This window comes from Sorex araneus, chromosome 6 (genome assembly GCF_027595985.1).
Source record: "Sorex araneus isolate mSorAra2 chromosome 6, mSorAra2.pri, whole genome shotgun sequence".
Classification (NCBI taxonomy): Eukaryota; Metazoa; Chordata; class Mammalia; order Eulipotyphla; family Soricidae; genus Sorex; species Sorex araneus.
The window spans coordinates 146,941,094-146,965,117 of NC_073307.1; the positions used below are offsets into that span (position 1 = coordinate 146,941,094).

The 24,024-nt window shown below is 43.0% G+C and overlaps 1 protein-coding gene across 10 annotated transcripts in view; it reads right to left on the bottom strand.

Moving 5' to 3' along the window:
* PHF21A (PHD finger protein 21A) overlaps positions 1-24,024 on the bottom strand; it is a 226,585-nt gene that overhangs the window by 35,103 nt on the left and 167,458 nt on the right. For 4 of the 10 annotated variants that reach the window (XM_055141074.1, XM_055141073.1, XM_055141072.1 and 1 more), the window contains 4 exons: positions 20,429-20,632; positions 11,151-11,402; positions 9,410-9,499; positions 4,110-4,403 (listed from right to left, as the gene is read on the bottom strand). In XM_055141074.1, coding sequence (XP_054997049.1) covers positions 4,110-4,403; positions 9,410-9,499; positions 11,151-11,402; positions 20,429-20,632 — 840 coding nt within the window. The remainder of the gene's footprint in view (positions 1-4,109; positions 4,404-9,409; positions 9,500-11,150; positions 11,403-20,428; positions 20,633-24,024) is intronic. The other 6 variants (XM_055141075.1, XM_055141076.1, XM_004619053.2 and 3 more) reach the window with 4 other exon arrangements.

Below are 24,024 nucleotides of genomic sequence, written 5' to 3' on the forward strand. Positions count from 1 at the left end.
CTTGAGCAAATCGATGAATAACGGGACGACAGTGCTATAGTGGATAACGAATGGCAATCTGGCCATTTCCCCCACAGAATCTTGGCCTTTTCTGTGTGGTTCAGTCTTGGGGACAAATGTGATCGCTTATTGGGTTTTTATCTGATTTGTTGCTTAAAACATGCTTTTCCAGCAGGCAGGGCATTTGCCTTGCACGCAGCCGACCTGGGTTCAATTCCCAGCATCCCATATGGTCCCCCGAGCACTGCTGGCAATAATTCCTGAGTTGCATGAGCCAGAAGTAAGCCCTGTGCATCACTGGGTATGACCCAAAAAGCCAAAAAAAAAAAAAAAGTGCTTTTCACTTCACTGATCTTCAAACTTTTCACTCATTTTCTCGGAGCCACAATATAACATGGCTCCTACGAATGGCGCAGACTGAAGATCTCTTCTCTGGGATGGAGGAAGGCACTGAGGATGCCCGACAGGGGGAGGAGACATGAGACCACCACAGCGGTGACAGACACTACCCACATTTGGGCCTGCGAAGTGCGAGAGGCCTGCAAGACTGCGCGGTGTGCCATGCTTCCTCCCCTGGAGGCCCCGGTGCCCATTCCAAACTAGAGATGGAGCTAGGAGGGGAACAGGCTTTGATTTCTCCACCCTAATACTTCCACGTCACATGCGCACAGCAGTGGGTATCTAGCTCATTTGTACTGAATGAATGGTACCACCCGGAGGGAGAAAGTGAAAAGGAGAAAGAAGTCCACTTCGAAATCCATTTCCTTGTCACACAGAAAAGGTTGGATGTGGGTTCTGATAACCTTAGGAGCAGGCTGTAAGTGGCACTTCTGTGGTGACCTTTGTCACGAGCGTCCCAGTTTTATTCTTAGCCGATCTTCATGGCTCTAAGTGTGATCGTGGGAACGAAACATTAGAAAATAAAAAGGGGGACCATGGAAAGATCAGAGAGGATGATGGCCTAGGAGAACCGCTTCTAGCTGAGCTTGGGAATCTGAAGGACTCTATGCCAGGGGACCCAGTGGACGTGAATGGCCGGGGCTGGACTCTACCACACCAACAACAGGAGAAACCAAGGGACTTACTGCTTCGAAATAACTTTTAAAGATAATTTTAAGAAATCAAAGATTCCTTTATGTTACTATAATCAACACGTGAGACAGGAATATATAAAAAGATATATCTGTATAACTTTTATATATAAATAATTATATATATAAAGATTTTCATATATAAAAAGATTTATATAGTTAAAAACAAGAATAAAAAAGCAAATTTAAAATAATAATACATGAAGTCTGATTTTGGTTTTTTGATATGTTAATACGGGAGGCTAGAGCGTTCTTAGAGTAAAGGCACAGCAGTGCAGGTGACCAAGCCCAGGTCCAGTCCTGCATTGCAGGATGGACCAGCACTGCTGGATGCAGCCCTGTGGGCCAGGAGCCCCAAGGGTAATTCGATCAGTGTATGACCTTTGCACTGAATCACTAGCCTGAGGGCTTCCTGGTGCAGTTTCTGAGATCCTGTTCTCACAGGGAAAAAAGAAAGGAATCTGTGGATAACTATTGCTAAACTGTTAATAACAACTTTTGAAGGTCAAATTTTAGTTAAAAAGGAAATTTATTCTAGTCATACATTATGGAGGGAGGAAAAAGACTTTCCACAATATGTATTTCTCTAATGTCTGATTTTTTTTGGGGGGGGGTGACACTTTGCAGTGTTCAGTGGTTACTCTGCACTTAGGAATCACTCCTGGTAGTGCTCAGGGGACCATATGGGATGCTGGGGATTGAACCCAGATCGGCCGTGTGCAAGGCAAATGCCTTACTTGTTGTACCATGGCTCTGGTCCCCTAATGCCCTAATTTTTATGATATATTGTCTCTGTAATCCTAAAAAAAAGAGATATGGGGCTCGAGTGAAAGTACAGCCTGCCTTGCATATGGCTGACCTGGTTTGAACCCTAGCATCCCATATTGTCTCCTGAGCACTAAAAGGAGCAATCCCTGAGCCCAGAGCCAGTAGTAAGCCCTGAGCACTGTTGGGTGTGGCCCAAAAACTAAAAAAAAGAAAGATGTAAAAATAAAATCAAATTTAAAAAATATGCCTTTCAAAGGCTATTCAGTAAGAATTAAGTTAAAGAGAAATAATATTTAGTCCTCTTGTTTAGACTAGTGCTAAACCTACTTCTGAGGCCTGTCCTAGGTTTTCTGAGGCCAGGAGGGCCGAAACTCTCCACACACCATCCCACTAAGCACCTAAACCTGAGCATTTCATTTTTTTCTCTTTTTTTTGGGGGGGGGTTACACCTGGCGATGCACAGTGCACTCCTGGCACTGTGCTCAGGGATCATTCCTGGTGATGCTCAGGGGACCCATATGGGGTGCAAGGGATCCAACCTGGGTCAGCTGGGGGCAAGGCAAATGCCTCACTTTGTACTATCTCTCTGGCCTGTGAGCATTTCAGCTTTCATGTGTAATACTACAATTTGGCTGATATGGAAATGTTTGATCTAAATGTTTGATACTCGCATGGAAATTGTGTATCTCTGAATGTTCCTTCTAGTGATTCCCAGGGTTTCAGAGGTCTCCCTAGGAACACAGAAGTGTCTTCTTTTCTTTTCTTTTTTTTTTTTTTGCTTTTCGGGTCATAGTCAGCAGTGCTCAGGGGTTACTCCTGGCTCTGCACTCAGGAATTGCTCCTGGCAGTGTTTAGGGAACCATATGGGATGCCAGGGATCGAACCCAGGTCGGCCATGTGCAAGGCAAACGCCCTCCCCACAGTACTATCACTCCGGCCCCTTCCCTGCGTCTTCTGAGAAGATTTTCAACCCCAGCTGTTGGGAGTGAGGGCCGCTGCCTTCTGAGCCACCTGGGTCGGAAGCCATGCGGAAGGCTCTTCACTGCGGCCAAGGCAGTAGGAGGCCTCCCCCCCACCATCTGGCCAGCCCCCCAGAAGCAGAGGCTTCACAACCACTAGAGACTATTTTCAGATGAATGAGAACTAAAGCCTGAGCAATTAGATAGAGGTCGATGACTTTTTTTTTTTTTTAAAAAAAAGCAAGTTTCTTGAAAGAGGTGCTTAAAAGAAATCCTTTCTCACCGCTGATTTTTCTTTAAATAGACTATGGCAACTACCTATAAATCCTTTTTTTGTTAGCTTTTTTCAGAAGACTTCTGGTCACATGACCATTAACTAGTTTGGGAGGTTCCCTGTGTTTCTCTAGCCTCTTTAAAAAAAGGTTTCTTTTTTTTTAACCGAATTTTTAGGTGCCAGGGATCACACCCAGATTCTCTTGGGAGCCCTGTGCTCTGTCATGTAGCCACATATTCATGGTCTTTTTATTTATTAAAAAATTAATGGGTGATATGGATCAAACCTGTGCCCTGAAGATGTAGAGTCTCTCCTACTGGACTTCACAGCTATATTCCTGGTCTAGCTTCCTTTTTGGGGGGTGGGTGGGTGTTAGGGTTAGGGGAGCACTGCGGTGGGACCACACCGGGCAGTGCTTGTGGAACCACGTGGTGCTTGGGATCAAACCTAGAGCTTCAAAATGCAAATCACGTGCTCCAGTCCCCTAAAGCCTTCTCTCCAATACCTAGCCTCATGTTGTAAAGAAAAAAAAAAATTATGTCTGCCTCTCTGGAGTTACAGAAAGGCTCTTTAGAAATTTTACTTTTTTTCATTTGACTCTTCATTATCTGTAATAACCGGGGGGAAGTATTTGAAATTAAATCTCTTTTCTTGTTTTGTTTATTCTTCCTGGCCTTAACAGTCCTATCCTTATCTGCATTCTCATTGGGCCGGCACTAAAATGGCATTTTCTGTTTACTACCTCCTCTGGGTTTCCATCTGTGCATTGCAGCATCATAACCAGCAGAGGGCGCTCACTCACACAGGAATCTGAATCACACACTGCTCCAGGATGGTGCGAAAATCACAACTTTCATTGGTACGCGTGGCCCTTTATAGCACTAAGAGTAAGTTAGCCCATAACCAGCAACAGGTTACCCACAATGATACAGAGATAAAGAGCTCTTGAGAAGACGCATGTAGAGGCAGCCTGGCCTCCGGGGAAGGCAGTGCCCAACGCAGGTACTCTGCATGTACCTGTTTTTCAAGGCTTGGCTTGCTAAGCTGTACAGTCTGAGGTCCAGCGAGTCTGGTCCCTGGAGTAGCTATCACAATGCTGGTGAGCTGGGCCATGGGGAAGGTTTTGGCTATGGTCGCAGTCTGCCCATTGACGACACGGACGGGGTGGATGGAGTTCTGGGAGGTAGGGAGGGTCGTGGGGGTAAACTTGGTCAGCATGACGGGCCTCTGGATAAGTTGAGGAGCGGCAAGCATGGGAGGAGGCGCTGGGGCAATAGGAATGTTATTCTGGGCCACAGGCTTGGGTCGAACCTACGGGGAAAGAGAGAACAATTATTGTACGACTTAAAGAAACCTCATGTCCTGAAAGCTTAAGACACCATCAGATCTTCCACACAGCACGTGTGAAATAGTGTTATACAAATATTAATGTTCATTTTGGTATTATTAATTGTATCGATCTCAGATATTTTCTGGAGACCCCCTTTCTTCCCAGTGTCTCTGCTCCTCCTGAGAGCTCTCATTCCATCCCGGAGTTTCGGTCACCATTGGCACACTGAAGGCTTCCATCCTCCTATTTCATATACTGAAGTTCAGAATCATATAGGCAACTGCCTGTAAACATGTCTATTTGGAAATCACACAAGAATCAAAATCAGCATGTCTAAAATGCATCAACTACTTTATTTAATACTTTATAATTCCTATAATTATCACCACAGTAATGGTTGTATCTTCTCCCTAAATATAACCGGAATCATTCCTAAAGCTTCAAACCCCAGCTTTAACTTATTTATTTATTGTGTTTTTGGACACACCGGTGGTGTTCGGGGCTTACTCCTGGCTCTGTGCTCATGGCACACTCCTGATGGTGCTTGGAGGACCATATGGGGTGCCGGGAATCAAACCCAGGGGGTGTACAAAGCAAGCAGCTCACCTGATGTACAATTTTTACAGCTCTGAACCTCTGCTTCTTATAATCTTTCTTAAAACTGTCTGCTTCCTATCCACACCGAAACTACCCTAGCTTAAATCTGGTCTACCAAATTAGTGGCAGAAAACTGTGCTTTAAAAACAAAGGCATTCATAGTGGCAGTTTGGGGTGGGGGGAGACAGCACTGGGGAGGGTGGGAGGGACGCTGGGTTTACTGGTGGTGGAGAATGGGCACTGGTGAAGGGATGGGTTCTCGAACTTTGTATGGGGGAAACATGAGCACAAAAATGTATAAATCTATAACTGTACTCTCACGGTGATTCACTAATTAAAAATTTAAAAAAATAATAAAAAAAGAAAAAAAAAGGCATTAGGCCCGGAGTGACAGTACAGTGGAGAGGGCGTTTACCTTGTACACAGTGGACCAACGTTGTCTCTCTGGCACCCCGTACGGTCCCTTGAGACCACCAGGAGTGAATATAGAGAGCCACGAGTAAGCCCTAAGAACCGCCAGATGTGGCCCCCAAACAATGCCTTCCCCCACTGAAAAAAACCCCAAACAACACCTCCTGCCCCATCCAAATAAAATCAAGTGGTCAAGAGTCTGCTGGGCCCATATAAACAAGGGTCAGTCTTGCTTGGGTTCAAATTCTTCTTCTGTTTACTAAATGTGTACCCTCAGGCAACAGATCATTCTGTAAGTTAGTGTTTTTCTGGTTTGGGGGCCACACCCAGCAGTGCTGGAGGAGGCTCCCAGCTCTGCTTCTGGACAGGTTTCAGGGCACCCGCACATAAAGCACACACTCAGCCCTCCGGCCATTTCTCCCGCCCTAAGTTAGTATTCAAATTTCCCCAACTGTGACCCTGTGGACAAGATCCTATTCCCTTAGCGCATGCAAATGAGGCCTTCAGGTAACTCTCTAGCTCTGTTCCCGGAAGACTGCTAGGGGGTAAGAAAGTCAACTGGGGGGCTGGAGAGATAGCACAGCGGGTAGGGCGTTTGCCTTGCACGCGCGACCCGGGTTCAAATCCCAGCATCCCATATTGTCCCCTGAGCACGGCCAGGGGTAATTCCTGAGTGCAGAGCCAGGAGTAACCCCTGTGCATCGCCAGGTGTGACCCAAAAAGCAAAAAAAAAAAAAAAAAAAAAAAAAAAAAAAAAAAAAAACCAAACAAACAATAAAAAGAAAGTCAACTGGGTAACCAGGCCATTTGGTTTAAGGTGAAAGTGATCCCCTAAATGCCAAACAGAATCTGGATGAGGGCCTGAGGGACAGTATGGCAGGTAAGGGCTTTTTCTGCACGCTGCTCACTCACTAGTGGGTTTGATCCCCTGCATTCCATATGGTCCCTGGAGCACCACCAGGAGTAATCCCTTATCATCGCTGGGTGTGACCCCAAAATGGAAGGAAAATAAAAAAAGAACCTAGATGAGAAAACTAAACACCTGCCAGACCACCAGGTTTTCCTGAAGTGGAATGAGTCTTGTCACTTGGCTCACACCGGTGGCTCCTGGAGGGCTTCTGTCACATGCACTATACTACCTTTTGTCCCAATGAAGAAAAATGCCTGAAGCCTGGCTAGCAAGCTCTCTTCTGTCCTATATTGCTCCGAGCAGACAAATACCAAGCGTGGTTCTTGATAACCTTGGGAGCCTGAAATGTTAGTGAAATCTAGGACAACCGCGTGGTGGGTGCTGCAGTCAGGGAGTAGGAATACATCTTACACTGTGGTCAGCAGGCCTCCATATGTAGTAGATATGTAGTAAACTTAAACCTTTATAAAAAGAAATCTTCACAACATACGACCGTGTGTATGTATTTCAGTATTTCCTGTTCATTTTACTCCTTTCAGTCACTTGATTGATTGCGTAGGCTACTAAAGTCATGACCAATTGTGTGACAAAAAAAGAATTAAGCCTTAGATTCCTTATTAAAAAAAAAAAAAGCAATATCCATTTTACATGGGGTTCTTGTAAGATTAAGACAGATAATCCAGGGGCCAGAGAAATAGATCAACAGGCTGAGTACAATGTTTTGCATTCAGGAGGCCCAGGCTTGACCCCCCAGCATAAATCCGGAGAGACCCCCAAGAACTTCTGGGTGTGGCCCCTGAACAATAACAACAACAAAAAAATCACAACAGATAACCCAAATAAAGTGTATAACAGTACTGTAAGTCTCTAAATTTTAGCCATTGGTATTCCTAATAACATCCTAAAGCTTAACAATAATAACAACAAATAACAATAAATTTTAGCCGAAATTATTAAATTTAGCCTTAGACTCTAAATTTTAGCCACTGGTATTCCTAGTAACATCATAAAGCTTCTTCCTTCCCATTAACTTGATCATTTCTAATCTGTTCTTTATACACTGACTGGCAAGGGCACATTTTCCAAAATAAAACTTTGACCATGTCTGTATTTGTCTGAAAATGTTTTAGTGCAATCCGCTTGGAATATGGGCCAAATTTTTCAGGAGTTTACAAGGCTCTGGCCCACATGGGTTTCTCTGGATTCCTCTTCCTCAGCCTGAATCATCCCCATATCCCCAGTACTCAGTCACACCATGTCTTGATGGTTTCTTAAGATTACGTTAATCCGTCTATGCCAGGAGGCTGCGGAGACACTATGGGGGTTAGTATCTATCAACCCAGATGGAATCCCGGGCACCACATATGGCCCCAGAGCACTTCCAGGGTAACTCCAGAGCACAGAGCAGGGAACAGGAAAAGTACCACTAGGAGTACAACATCCTTACTCTCCCACCTCCCCCCACCTCACTATTCTCTATCCCGGATTTACACCTGTGCTCTGCTGTATGCTGGAGACATTACTACTCTTCCCCTGAAACTGTTGTCAGTTAACTTTATTAGGGCTGACTGCCAATTTTGTTTTGTTTTGGGCTTACTCCTGTCTCTGCACTCAGGGATCATTCCTGGCAGAGCTTGGGGGACCATCAAGGGTGTCTGATATCAAACCTGGGTTGGGTGAGTGCAAGGCAAGTACCTAACTCACTACACTGTATCTCTGGACCTGAATGTCAACTTCCCAAGGAAACGTCCTGTATTTAGGATGAGTTTGGTATCCTGCTGTGTCCTTTGACTATCCCGTCCCCTCCCACAATGGGCACTGCAGTCACCTTTCTATGTGCTAGAATTTCCTTTAGGGCAGAAAACTGCCTTAAAAATTGGTTAAGTTTAGTGGTTAGTATTTTTGATACCCAACGTATTTATTAAGAATTGATCTGATATAATGGACCAAACATGATGGTCTCTCGGTATCTGCATTGCAAACCATAATGCCCAAAAGCAGAGAGAGAGTATGGGGAATATTGTCTGCCTTGGAGGCAGGGGGAGGGTGGGAAAGGTGGGGTATATTGGGGATATTGGTGGTGGGGAATGTGCACTGGTGGAGGGATGGGGGTTTGATCATTGTGTGATTGTAACCCAAACATGAAAGCTTAAAACTATCTCACGGTGATTCAATAAAATTTATATATATATATAAAAAAAAAGAATTGATCTGATAATTATTAAAATCATCCTATTTCCTGTTAACATGGTCCATTGGCAGTGAAATTCTATTTCTCTCCTTTCTCTGACTGCAAACCTGGGGGCCTTGAGATACTCAGGCTTTCTACTAGGTAAGTCAACTCCCCTCAAGTCCCCAAGCCAGGGAGATCTTGACATTCTCCCCTGGGTGCAAGTGAGCTCAGCCCAATTACTGGAACAATATCCTCAGAAGAGCAGGGGTGAGGAGAACAGGCTCTAGGTGGAAGGTTCCCCCTGTAGGCCCCTAGTCTAAATCTCTGTAAGCTCGGCCTGGACGCTCATTCCGTCCCTTTCCCAATAACGAGAGGATGGTTTTTACTGGTGGAAAGGATGCTTATTGTTTCCTTCCCTCCTCTTTCTTTGGCATACAGGGAAGAAATGAAATGACATAATTGAATTCCTCCTAACTGGCAGGCAGAATAATTATTCCAGTAAGTTACAGAGGGTTTAAAATGGTGTTGACTTCATTGTTCTAAAATTTGGAAAAATTCCGGGGGCCAGAGCAATAGTACAGCGGGTAGGGTGTTTGCTTTGCATGCAGCTGACCTAGGTTTGATCCCTGGCATCCCATATGGCTCCCAAGCACCGCCAGGTGTATTCTGAGTGCAGTTAGGAGTAACCTGAGCATAGCCGGGTGTGACCCCGCCTCCCCTCCCCCCCCAAAAAAGATGATGATAAAAATCAGCTCCTTCACAGTATTGAATCCAGCAGCTAGAAATGGGATGTAAATAGTCGGAGCGGAAACGCACACTAAAGGCTGTTTGGAAAGGGCTCCTAGTAGAGTTTTGATCGCCTGACCCAGCACTGGGCACGTCACTGGTTTACTCACCTGTGGAAGGAAGTTTGGACGTGGAGTGAGTCTGGGAGGGGGGATAAATTGTGGTACTTTGATGGGTTGAGGTGGTGTTGCCTGAACCTGCTGAAAAAAATGGGAAAGATAAATAAATAAGAGAGGACGAGCAAGTCTTTTCAGCATCACTAATCTCCAGATCAGACAATATTTCTACAAGCTTTCATCTGAATTAACATCACCTTAAAAACCATTTTACTCTCCCACCTGCGTGCTTTTACTCTAGAGAGGGAACCAACCGCAATTCTTTTTCCTCACACACCTAATGTAGAACATAGCAGGCTCAGCAAATTTCCTGTGACACTTAAGAACTCTTGCACTTAGGTATTTTAAAAGTCGAGACTGGATCCAAAGTAATATCAAACTTGTTGCCTGGCCAAATGGGCTTTTTCCTAATATAAGAGCTTTATCTAACAGTGAATAGCTTTATTCCTACAGAGAATTTTCTAACTCCCAGTATCTGGCTGAGTTATCTGGTTGCTTCTTTAAAGATTCCTGGGTAAGTGGCAAGGTTTCATTTTATTACTCTCTAGTTTCACTCATCACTGGTTCTCATTCAAAACTCACCAAGAGCTCTTAGCTGCCGTTTTAAGTAGGGACTTTCGACCACAATTTGAACATATTCCCCTCAAGTTTGAGAACATCAGTATCTAAAAATTTTACCCTAGAAATTCCATGAATGCTTTTTTTCTTTGCTTTTGGGCCACACCCGATTGTGCTCAGGGCTTACTCCTGGCTCTGTACTCAGGGATCACGCCTGGCAGACTCAGCAGACCACGTGGGGTGCCAGGGATGACATTTGGGCTGGCTGCGTGCAAGGCAAATGCCCTATCCACTGTACTATCTCTCCATACCCTCATGAAAATGCTTTTTACTTTTTTGTTTCTTGGTTTCTGGGCCACACCTGGCAATGCTCAGGGGACCAGATGGGATGCTGGGATTCAAACCCGGGTAGGCCATGTGTAAGGCAAGCACCCTATCTATTGCACTATTGCTCTAGCTCCAAATGCTTTTAATTCCAGTGTTTTTTTCCCTTCAAGGGATCCCTGTTAGTGGTAGAACTTACATACAGACACAGTTAACTTGTGAGTTTCTTGAACATTTTGTTTGGAGTCTCCCAAGCAGTGCTCAGGAGGTGGGGGGAGGTGGCCCCCAGGAGACCATGTGGTGCAGGGGATCGGATCGGGGCCTGTCGCATGCAAGGCAAGCATACTGTCTTTCCAGCCCTCTTGAAGATTTTTAGAGTACCCGACTGCAGTGTTTCCCGGTGACCATCAATTTAAAGGAATATGTTAAATATCCCTTTAAAGAAAGGAAAGTGAACCAAGAGACCTCCATAGGAAGATCCCCCCCCAGTCAGTCATACAGCAACAGAGAGTCAAGCATTCGAGTGTTACAGGAAGGACTATGGATAGGACAGAGGGAGAGATATATGGAATGACGTCTATGCCTCTGTGATGGGCATGTCACCCCTAATGCCTGAGTCCACTGTGACCTCCACGGGGCTTTGATGCTTCTCGGCAGGGACAACCTCTATCCTGATTTAAACAGCTAGCAGGAACACCATCTTCCCTGGTCAGCCCCCAGTGGGATTCGCTACGCTAGGAGAGTGTTGGAGACTAAAAAAAAATCCAGCAGGAGCATTAAATGGATATACTCTCTAAACGCATATCCTGAACCCTCTCATGTGGGCGCACATGAGTAGCAGCTGCTGGCTTACCAGAGTGACTGTGTTTTTTGCCACAATTTGGACAGCCTCTGCCCCAGGCCCAGTGACCTTACTAGACGTCTGCAGGTTGACTGGTGTGTTCTGCACGTCAGTGCTGAGCACAGCCTTCTGACTGTTGATGGCGGTCACCATAGCAATGGTAGGTCTCTGGCCCACAACAGAGGCAGGCATGGTCGCACTTGCTGCTTTCAAGACGAGAGGTAGTGTCTTTGTGGTAATCATAGAAGCTGTAGTTACAGTCTTCTAGGAGACATGGAGAACAGGTATTAGGATGCTGAAGTGTGAGCCCCTCAACCATATGATGCTAACCCCCAGGAGAAAACAAAGCAATCATTCTCATGATCAAGCTCTTCAGTATAACAACGTTCTCTTGTGCACATGGAGCACAGTTCTCATTACAGGGAAAGAGACTTTCTAGTTTGCCAGAGTCTATAAATTTAGCTTCAAGCTTACAGCAGTAACTGCAGACTGATATGGGCACAAGCCTGGGGACTACGAAGGGGGTGGGATTGCAGATAAAGAATATGAGTGTCCTTTTTTTTTTTTCTTCTGGCTTGTCTAATGCTTTGCTTTCAATTAACGGAAGCTTTGTAGGAGCTGCCAGTCAATGGGGCATACTCCATCTCTACCGTGAGCTTCTCCAACCTCATCAATATGAAGAAAGCCATCAGATGATTCTGGTTATCTGCCTCTTGTACACAAAGGCTGGGATAAAAAGACGGTGACTTTTGATTCTTTAGAATGTCACCCTGGAGAGGAGGAAGGAAAACTCTTAGGAGGATTAGTACAACTATTGCCTCAGAGGCAGTAAATCCCAAACTCCTGATAATGCAACCTATTAACCAACTAATATAGTAAATACCAGCTCTTGATACCAAAGGGATAAGAGTCACTACCTCTAATCTTTTCTCTGGAGGCCTGTTGCAGCAGTGATCAAAGAGCCAGCGAAACATGACAAGGTGGAAACAAACACCTGAGGTTCAAAAAGTCTTAGAGATCAGAGGATGAACTGAGGTAAGGGAACTTGACTGATGTCCCCTAGGTGCTGGCGCAGCTTTGAAGCTGTCTTTTTCTAGATTTTTTCCTAGAGTAATTAAGAGAGCCAGTTACAAACAGGAAAACAGACACAACCTTATTATGTGGCATATGCTTCTATCTAATGCTACTAGTCACTCGAAATGAGAGGTTTCCGGAACGTGAAAATTTACTGGATCCAATTTGTTGGTGCTAATTTTGATACTATTCTACCTTTTCTTTTTCTACACTCGGTACTATCTCATTTGGCAGCCACGAGCCACAGGTAGGTATTTAAACTGGAATTAATTTAAGCAAAATAAAATTAAAACATCAGTTTCTCAGTCATAGGAATCACAATTAAGTGCTTAACAGTCACACCTGCTAACTAGTGGCAACCAAACCGAAGAGCAGAGGTGTTCCACACTTATGTACGTATATGACGCTGTCTGGTTCGAGGTGAGCCTCTTCTTTGGGGGACAGGGTGTAGAGGGATGTTTGGGCCATATCCAGTGTTGTGGCTCTGTGCAGGGATCTCTCCTGGCAGTGTTTGGGGGAACCACATATGGTGCCAGGAATGGAACCAAAGCCTGCTGTGTGCAAGGCAAATACTTCAACCCTGTGCTATCTTTTTGATCCTGTTTCTAGTAATCGTTTCTATTTTCTGCCTTCAGCCCTCTCTCCCTCCAATCTAATCATTTGTTTACTAATTTTAGGACCACACCTGAGAGTGGCTTATTCCTTGCTCTGTACTCAAGGATCAAGAACACTGTTGGGGGTGTTTGGAGGACCATATGGGGTGCTGGAGATGGAATCTGGGCCAGCTGCATGCCATACTGGCTGTTCTATCACTCTAGTCCCGAATCTTTTTATGTGTTTTTTCTTTTATCCTATCATAGCATAATCAGCTATTCTTATTAGCATCTGTAATTTAAAGTCACCCTAATCTTTGTTTTCTTTGCTTCTCTTGCCATCCCAAATGAGAAGTGGTAGTAAAAGAGACACTGATATCTACTAATTTGCGTGGGGGAGGGGTAAAGGCATCTACTTACCAAAACTAATATAAAAATTAAGGTAAAAGTAAAAATTGGGACTGGAGAGATAGTACAGCAGGTAGGGTGCTTGCTTTGCATGTGGCTGACTCCAGGTTCAATCCCCAGCATCCCAAGGGGTCCTCTGAACCCTGTCATGAGTGATCCCTAAGCACAGAGCCAGGAATAAGTCCTGAGCATCTCTGGGTGTGGCCCAAAAACACAAACACAAAACAAAACAAAAACTAAGTACTATTTACTGATAGAAATTGTATAGTATTGTGGAGAAATGACTTTGGACTTTGGACTGTCAGTTACTTTAGTAACTGTATAAAAGTTAAGATACAAGTATTGCCTTTTAGCTGATAATATTCCAAAATGAACATGGGAGACTTCCCAAGGTGGTAAGCTAATCAATCAGAGGGAACTCAATCTTCATGCCAGACGTGGAATATTCTCATCTGTGGCACTCACTGCAGTGGATTTTTGGTTGTTTGTTTTTTGGGCCACACCTGGCTGTGCTCAGGGCTTACTCCTGGCTCAGCACTCAGGAATCACTCCTGTCAGGGTCAGTGGATCACACGGAGTGCCGAGGATTGAACCTGGATTGGCCTTGTGCAAGGCAAACGCTCTACCTATGGTACTATCACTCCATTCCTATCATTACCATGAATTTTAAAGACAACTGTGGAAGTTGCAGATTTAAGAGATCAATGTACTTTTAAATTTGAAATACTCTTGGTGCAGGAAAATAGTTATCAACATTTTGAAAAATGCTATGATTATTATTGTTGGGGGGGGACACACCAACAGTGTTCAAGGGACCACATGAGGTGCCAGGGATTGAACCTGGATCGGCCACATGCAAGGGAAGCACCCTATCCACTAGATTATCACTCCAGCCAACATGGCGACTTTATTTATTTATTTATTTATTTATTTATTTATTTATTTATTTATTTATTTATTTATGCTTTCTGGGTCACACCTGGCAATGGACAGGGGTTACTCCTGGCTCTGCACTCAGGAAGTACTCCAGGTGGTGCTCTGGGGGGGGTACCATATGGGATGCTGGGAATCGAACCCGGGTCGGCTGTGTGCAAGGCAACACTCTACCTGCCTACCTGCTGTGCTATCGCTCCAGCCCATGGTGATTAAGAAAACATGTAAAATTTTAAATTTACCTGAGTTATAATTTACCATAAATGCCAACACTGAAAAAACATTAAAACCTAACAAGCAGTTCATTTTAGATTAGCTTTCTTTTTTTCTTTAGAAATGCTTAGTTGTGATTATTTTCACTACATGTATTCTTTTTTATTAAATTTTAAAAATTTACTCACTGTGAAGTTACAAAGTTATTCATGAGTGGGTCTCAGACATACAATGCTTCAGTGTCAATCCCTTCACCGGTGTCCACTTCCTTCCATCACGTGCCCTTCCCCACCTTTGCTTCCTGCTTTGTTTTTATGAGGTGCTTTTCGACAGGTGCTTTTTTTTTACTTTGGTGCTATGGCTTATTATTAATATGTTTTTGTTAATTTTTTGGCATTGACCCACAATTTTATTTCATTAAAGCACCATGAGTTAGTTATTTATAGTTGAATTTTTTGTCACACTATGTTCCATCACTGATCCTGCCACCAGTGTCAGCTTCCCTCACCAGTGTATCTTGCAGCATGATTTACAGTCCTGTTGCTGATAGGGTTTCATACATGACACTTGCCCACCTTTCCGCACCACCACTGCATGCATTCCAGCATCTGTGTAACTCACTTAGGTGTAAGACTTTAGTATCATATGCATTAATGAAAACTTCCTGAAGCCTCCACTTACTATTTATTGACACTAGAGATTGACTCTGGTGCTGATGCTAGCTAGTTCTTCTTCTAGTGTTTACCGGAACTAAGGAACATCAACCAGGGAATGTGATGCAAAAACTCTAGGAGATTCAAGTTTAGATGGCAAAAAGAACCTAGAATGTGGAAATTCAAACCTAAGGAAAATTATTTGGTAGGAAGAAGGCATTGAGAAGAAAGGTGTCAAATGACAAAGAAAACTGTCTCTTTTTTTTTGGCGGGGGTAGGGGTGGTGCTCAGGCATCACTACTGGTGGTGCTCAGGGGACCCTATGGGATACTAGGGATTGAACCAGGGTTGGCAGCACACAAGGCAAGTGCTTTACTGCTGGATTATCTCTCTGATTCCAGAAAACTGTTTTATGGAATTAGTTCCTAACTGATGCCGTTCAAAAGATGGATTAGTCCCAGGCTAGTCCTGTCCACAAGACAGATGTCCTTCAAAAGATGGCAGTTGCTCCCCAGTTTTCAGGTTTTATTTTTCATTATTTATTTTCTTTAATAAAATCTAAAGTGCATGAACTAGAAGCTAATGCAGACATATGCACAAGGAGTACTAACGGCAAATTAAAAATAATTTAGTCTTATTATTGTTGCTCATTTATAAAACATGAGTTACTTTAATGATTTAAAACAGATCAACTCCCAAGTTCAAACAGGAAGCTAGTGGGGTTATCTCTGTGGGCTCTGATTAACCTCATGGCTACTTCTTCTTATTTTCTTTGACTTGTTTCTGATTTGGGTATCAAGGGTCAACCCCAGGTCCTATAATGCTAAGCACAAATTCTACACCCCATTGTATTCTATACTTAGCTCCTTCATTTAGTTTGAATGGGAGGTCACTGTAACACAGACCACAGATAGAATCCCCTTTAAAGGTTTACAGCCTGCTCGGTGTTAGGAACTACATGTTTGTTTACATCTGGATGACAACAGCAGCCACTGGGTTGCAAATATATGCTGAAGGGCAGGACTGACACTTAGCTTTTTCTTTCATTCCCCCCATACAGATTGAAAATGTTACAAAATATGCATAGAAGCATGAGCTGGAGTAAAGGGAACTGATCCCTCCCATTCACTCATGCTTCGGGACCTGCCAATCACCTGGCTGAGAGTACAGAACCTTCTGCTAGCGCCTCCTCCCTACCCACTCTGACTATTTCTGAATTTAGATATTTAATATTGCCACATACAACCTCACATTTGTCCTGGATTCTTTAACCTTTAATGACTCCCCCATGACTGCAAAAACCCCAGCAGTTCTGTCACGCATTTGACATTTCTACCTTTCTGGCATTATTTCCTTCTCCCTGGTTTCTTAGAATTCATGCTCCAGCCTTACCAGCCGACTGTGCATGAATGTGCGCGCGTGTGCGTGCTCGCACACACACACACACACACACACTCACACACACACACACACACACACACACACACAAAATGTACTCCAGAATCTTAGTCCTACTGTTCACTATACCGGTTATGTTCTTCCCACTTTGCTCCATCACTGAATCACACTTATCTGCCAAGGCCCTGTTCAAATGCCATCTCCTTTATGAAGTACTTACTCTCTGATCCCTCAGCTCAAAATTACCCTGTCCTCGATATTTTCATAGCTCTGTATTAGGACTTTCATTTTATTCTTCTTTGTTAGTTGTTTACTTCTTTCTCCCCTCCAATTTAAAAAAATTCTGCAGAGACAATTCTATCTGATCTGTGACTCTATCCTTTACATTAACAAAGCATATACACACTTCAGACTCAAGGAATATTTACAGACTGAATGACAATGATAATCGTAAAATACCAGATTGCAGGCAGGCACTGTACTACTTCTCTGTATACCAAAATAGAGCACACAGAGAATACCCAAGTAGTGTTTACACAAAAAAACAAGAGAATTTTTTGGCTTTTAACCTCAAACATTTGCATGACAACAGAATACTACAAAAGCTTAGCTAAATCAGTGAAATAGTTCTGGGAGGGATGCCACATAACAATGTTTTGGGGACAGCCTTGAGCACTTCGCCTTATTTCTGAGCCCCACAGAATCAGATCACCAGGGGAGGGGAACAGCTATTTCTGTGATTTGTGTGACCTGGACATCAAGTTTCCGTGAGTTAATACAGAAAACGCTTACCAGAAGACAATGAGTTCTACCATACTCCTTCCATGTAAACACTCTCTGATCAAAATAGACTTAGGAAAGATAATCAAAACTCCACCACCAAACTAAGCTGATAAATAGAGCTTTATCTTTTTGGTGGGGGGGCGGTGGGAGACAGTGCACGGATGTGCTTTACCACTGAGTCACATCCCAGATTTTATACATTAGATCTTTCAGAAGCAATACAAATTTTGACAAAGAATTTTAAATACCAGTTGGAATGATCAATCTCCAAATAGCCTTGGGCTGAAGATTAGGTAAAAATTGTGTGCGTTGCTCTAGTTATTTGATTTCTAGCAAGGATATTTTATTTTTCTTGGACATTTTATACAATGTTGGATTTTGTTATTGTTTTGTTTTGTCCTGGGGCAACATCCAACTGTGCCCAGGGTTTACTTCTGTCTCTGAGCTCAGGGATTACTGCTAGCGGGCTCTGGGCACCCACCATATGGGGTGCCAGGACCTGGACCTGGGTGATAGCACACGAGGCAAGTGCCTTACCCACTGTACCATCTCTCTGGCCCCTGGAAATTATTTTTTTTGGTATTATATGGCAATATAGAAGACTAGTAAATGAAAAGACTGTTTTATTCAGAACATCTGGGTTCAAATCTTGGCTTCACTTCAAAACACACCTATGTGATTTTAGGTGATTTCTTAATCTTTTGGTGTCTAAGCTGAGTTTTCTAAAATGTAGAAATAAAAATAAGGGCTTGGAATGATAGCACAGCTGGTAGGTACCTGCCTGGTATGCGACCGAACCGGGTTAGATTCCCCAGCATCCCATATGGTCCCCGGTGTCCCACCAGGAATGATTCCTGAGTACAGAGCCAGGAATAACCCCTGAGCACTGTGGGTGTAGTCCAACAACCTCCCCCCCACCACCCGGCCAAGAAATAAAAATAATGATATGTTTTTCATAAGATTGAGGTATTATATATGCTATATATGTAAAGTACTTAAGAGCGTACTGGTATACAATACCTATATTAAGTGCAATCTTTAGAATTTTTATAAATAGTGCAATCTTCAGGTGTAAAATCTTGTATTTGATCAGCCCAGGATTTTTAACATAAATAGCAAATGACCAAGTACAGTACAATCTCTCTACATGCAAACATTTAGTTTACTTTAGACTTGGTATTGATACCCATCGATTGCTTAGGTTTCAGAAGATTCTACATTCCTTGAAATCATGTACCCAAAAAAAAGTGTATTTAATGTGAATGTGAAATTTTCTAGGGAAGAAACCCCTAACTTTCAATGGCCTTTCTGAAGTTTTATTTTTTATTAATTAATTTGGGGGGACTTAGCCCAGGTCCTCCAAGTGCACAGCAGGTGCTCTGTCACTGAGCTGCATCCTGGGCCCTCTGCAGGCTAAGAAATGAGCCTGGGGCTTCCAAGAACCAATAACCACTGGCCAACTATCCCATTTTATTTTTCAAAATTGAATACATTTGGCTTTATTGTTAAGAATTCCCTAACTTGCCTCTGCTTTCCTCCTTTAACCTTGAACTGATGGAAACTTCATCCTGTTTTGGCCCACAAAACGCTGTTTAGAAACCACTGGCACGGGGAGGCCTCAGATCAATAATGTGGTGTGGTGTGGCAAATTTGAAAGTTGCTAAGAAAAGATGGCAAACAGATCCACTATGACAATCATTTCACAAATGCCAAGTCATTATGCTGTATACTTAAACGAAAATAATGCATATGTCGGTTATGCTTAAAACAACAACAACACTGAAACACATATGGAATGCTCTAGCACCTTTAGAGTGACATCCAACATCACACAGAAAGACACACAGGCCAGAGAACACACATTGCATGTGGGAGGCCGTGGTTTGATCCCTGACACCTCATGGTTCCCTAAGCACAGCTGGGACTGAAGGCCGGAAATAGTCCCACATTATGGCCAGGTATGCCACCCCCCCACACCCAAGAAAAAAACAAACAGTCTGTTCAAAGTAAGTGAAAGAAGAAATTAAAATGGCTGATATTTACATACAATTACTGAATATAATTTTATGAAATTGTATTCACTGAGCCAGAAAAAAAAGCCACGGAACTGGCAAATACTTAACAATTTTTGTGATCTCCCCACCCCATTTGTTTCTTCCTTTTGCTTTTGAACCACACCCAGCTGTGCTCAGGTCTTATTCCTGGGGTGTGCTGCTCGAGGGGCCATGCGTGGTGCTGGGGATCAAATCAAGGGTGGCTGTATGCAAGGCATACACCCTACACACTGGACCATCTCCCTGGTCCCAATTGTTCCACAGTAGAAGGTAAGTCAAGGCTGGGGATGTGGCTCTGTGGTAAAGCATGGGCCTACATGTGTGAGGCCCATGGGTCCAAAATTTAAAAACCAATCAATTAAAAAGGTATATTCAATTACATCAAGCATCACTACAAAGTATATCCTTTTTGTGTATTGTGGTTGCCTCACTACGCTTGTATCACACAACAATTTAAAGTTCCTTTTTCAATAAAAACATTGGCACAATAATAGCAAGTTCGAATGTCACTAAGTTACCACTTCTTGGTTCTAGTATTGATCTATAGTTTCATTATTAAAGATTTGCATAGGGGCCCAAGCAATAGTAATGCAGGTAGTGGCTTGCCTTGCACGCGGCTGACCCTGGGTTTGATCCCTGGCACCCAATATGGTCCCCTGAGCTCGCCAGGAGTGATCCCTGAGTGGAGAGCCAGGAGCAAGCCCTGAGCATTGCTGGGTGTGGCACCCCCCACTCCCAATTTTTTTTTTTTTGTATAATCATGGATAAGAACTTAGCAAAGAATACTGTCTCTATGAGCAATGAAAACATCACCCTCCTACCTGCCTCTTTCTGCCTAGTCCCAAGGGCACAGATCTTGTCTTATCTACACCCTTAATTGCTAAGAACTGCAGAGGAAATGTTCCAGAAGGAGCATTCTTTTAGAGCACAGAAGAGAGTTGTCTATTATCCTTACCCTTGAATTTGAATGGTTAGGAAATGCAATTTTTCCACTTAGTAACCTTTCCCCCCTTGTGTCAATGCATTTCACGTGATTCTTTTCCTCTAATATTAAAATATAACCAAAAAATAACTTTTGTTTTAATTGAATTCAGTCAAGTCTCAGACAGGACCCAAGTCTGGAGGACCAAGAACAGGTCCGTCTACCGCAGGAGGCCTGCAGGGCTCTTTCCATCCTTTACCTGTGAAGCGGTCAGGTTGGGAGAGGGTGCAGCTGACGGCGTGTGGTGATGGTGGTACTGCTGTTGCTGCTGTAGCTGCTGTAGTGGTTGCTGCTGTGCTGTTTGTAGTTTGTTTTCCGATTGTGGCAATGGCTGTATTTGGAACTTGTCTGGTTGTTCTTGCTTTACTATCAGGTTCTTCCGTAGCTGTTCAACTACTCTTTTCTACCAAGTGAAGACAAAACAGAAAGAAATCTATCAGAATTGTGCTCCATCAGCTGTACAGAAATGTGCAGTGATTATGTGCCTCTGGCATCTTTCCTGCAACATAATGTAAAACTTGTTACATTTAAACTCACAAAGCTTAGTGTGCTGGAAGGGCACTACAAAGTGGCTGTGAAGATGCGACTCTGGAGACAAATCACCTTAATTCAAATTTCAGTTTTGCTGTAAAATGATGCTGCCCAAGTTATTTAAATTATCTGTGCTTCTACTTGCTGTTCCCTAAAATGTGCTGATTAACGGTACACCCCCCTGGGGTTCTCAGAAGTACTAAAAGAGTTGTCAGATGTAAAGTCTCAGAACTGTGATGGGAACATCACTGGTCATTTTCCTTTTGCATTTAAAAACCTAGACACATCATACTAACTTTTGTTATTCACACAGATATCAAGTATTTACGTTGATAATAATAAAAGCAGACATTTTAACCACAGCAATCTTCATCTCAGCAATATTCAACCTAAGTAACAGATGATCTAAATTACTGAAACATGTAACTCAGGAGGGGGACTAATTTGCTGGTCAAGATGTGTGGAACCGCACGCAATTGTTCAGGCAGGAATGGGACTGAGTTACAAAGACTTAGTTAAAATGAAAACAATTTGGGGCTGGAGCGATAGCACAGTGGGTAGGGCGTTGGCCTTGCATGCGGCCGACCAAGGTTCGATTCCCAGCAACCGATATGGTCCCCTGAGCACCGCCAGGAGTAATTCCTGAGTGCAGAGCCAGGAGTAACCCCTGAGCATCGCTGGGTATGACCCAAAAAGCAATAAATAAATAAATAAATAAATAAATAAAAAATAAAATGAAAACAATTTAGAGTTTCTTAAGTTTTCTAGGCCTTGCTCATATCCAAGAACAATGTGTGCCTGAAAATCATCACTACTACCAAAGTACATTTCAACAGAATATACATGCCAGGACGGGGAGTACTTACTTTCCTTACAGCTATAACCTGCACCTAGAATTATGTGGGTAAGAAAATGTCCTTGCTCTCTGTGCATGTGTAAAGTGATAGGCCAAGGATGAGCAAATGGTCCAAAGAAGATAAAATACCACTCGCGGCCAGCCCTGGGCTCCTTCTCTACTGCTCAAAAGGTTGAAAGAAAGCCGAGGCAGCATTCATTCCATATACCATCACATTAGCCTGCCAGCTGAGGTTTGCTGTTTCTGATAAAAACAGATGGCTATTTCCTGACACAGATTATGAGGGGGGAGGGGGAAGAGTGATGATCTTTTCAAATAAAGGGTTAAGTAAATCTGTAATATCAGGATCATCTTCAGATTTCTGCTTATGAGTCTGACCAATCTCACAGCACATATTCACTCAAGAATCCAGATCTCTAGTTTACTGGCTTAACACATTTTGAATATTAAAATATTTTATAAAAATAATTAAAATGGAAGCTTAGAAACTTTAAGTCAATACAAATGCTTTCTTGAATTTCTTATATTTTTATTCATTCTATTTAGACCAAAAAAAAAAAAAAGGCCATGTAAAGCTGGTTTTCTTAAAAAAATAAAGCCTGCTCTATTTTATAATCTGTGAGCACTGTCCCTTTGAGTAGTCACATTTAAAAAAGGATACAGAGTACAAAGTCTCTGCATAAACCATCTGCAGAACAATAAAAATGCAAATTAATAAAAATATCAAGGGCCCATAAAAATTAACTTTCAAGTCTTATTTCTCAGGTTTAAAAGCAGAAGTAATTGAAACGATATTAGGAGAAGAGGAAGTCACAGCAGTGGTGCTGTAGATGATTTTGAATCTCTCTCATGTAGATTTTATTACTTTGTGATTGCAAGAACATTTGGACATTGAACGATTAATTATTAGTTGTTTGCAGTCACCCTCCATAACATATTAATCAAACATATTAATAAGAGAGCTAAACTGTTGTATCAGTGGCCAGAAAAATGGAACTCCAGGAACTTTTATCAAAAAAACCCAGCTTAAGTCATGGAAAGAGAGGAACCAGGAGGGAAATGATACGACACAAATGTGACACCTACCAAAAAACTTTGAACAAAAATAGCATAGGAAAAGAAAGAACTACTATATCAGGCAGAGAAAGAAAGAAAAGGTGTTTTTCTCCTTCCTAGTCCTCCTTGGGAAATACAGTGTACTCTCTTCCTGACTGCCTGAGCTGAGGAGAGAGAAACAGGAGACAAAGCCCAGACCCCACTCCCAGTGTTCTGTACAATGGAAGGGAACCGTAGGGGAAAGTCAGAGAAAGGGATGCAGGCTAGAGTAGACTGCAGCCATATGGTGGAGCAAGGTGGCGACCAATCAGAATCAGAATCAGGAAAGTGGGAGTCGGTGAGTCACGTTGCATTCACAACTGTTCATCCCCCAGGGCCTGAAACAAAGCCTGAAGAACCTCGTGGGGGTGGGGGGGTGGTATGGGGGCCAAGATCAAAATACTGCAAACGCGTGTTAGTCCTTGAGAGGGAAAGAAAGGAGAAAAAAACAAAGAGAGAGAGAGAGAGAGAGAGAAGGCTGGGGAGCTTGGACCTGGTTCCCATCACTTAGATGGGTCAGTTCTCCTTGAAAGGAGGCTCTGGGAAATGTGTCTAAGTACAGCTCAGAAATTCAGACCTGCAGCGCTCCACACTTCTTGCTGTGCTCACTAGACAACTAGGGGATAGCAAGTGTACAGCTGGGCATGTCTGTGGCTGTCCAGAGGTTTTTTTTTTTTTTCCTTTTGTTAAATAAAGGTTTTGGGGATGAAATACTGATGCCTTCTGCCACTGAGTTATCTATGATTCTGAAAATCATGCATGAGTGGGTCTGTCTAAGTCCCAGAGTTCAGCCTTGCTCTAGTTCGGTCTTGTAGCTCTGGCAAATGTAACCCTCACATTAAGTTCTGCAGTTCCCTGATCTGGCAAGCAGTTCTGGGAGGTAGCAAAGAGAATCAGTTATGATATTTCATAAATCCTAGCTGTGGTATCAAGCACAGCCAGTAAGTCTTTACTTGCATTATGCATTTTTTTTTTGACTGCAAAACATGACTTCTGCTGGTCAAAACTTAAGGATACACTGGAATAAAAATACGTTATTTTTCCATTTTTTCCTGATATAATGGAAACTTGTAAACATGGTTAATAATCCCAGAACAATATCCCCAAGGCTTTGAGAAAAGGCTAAGTCTCACAAATCGGCCTTTCATCGTTCACTGTTAATAAGAGGTAGAAAAACACAACAAAGGAAATGAAAATGAAAAAGTTGTCGAGAATGAAGGTAGAAGAAGGGAAGAAAGTTAATAACGCCTTATCCTCTTTCCTCAATATATTTTGTATAAACAATAGGCTAATGTGCCAGGCGTCCAGAATGG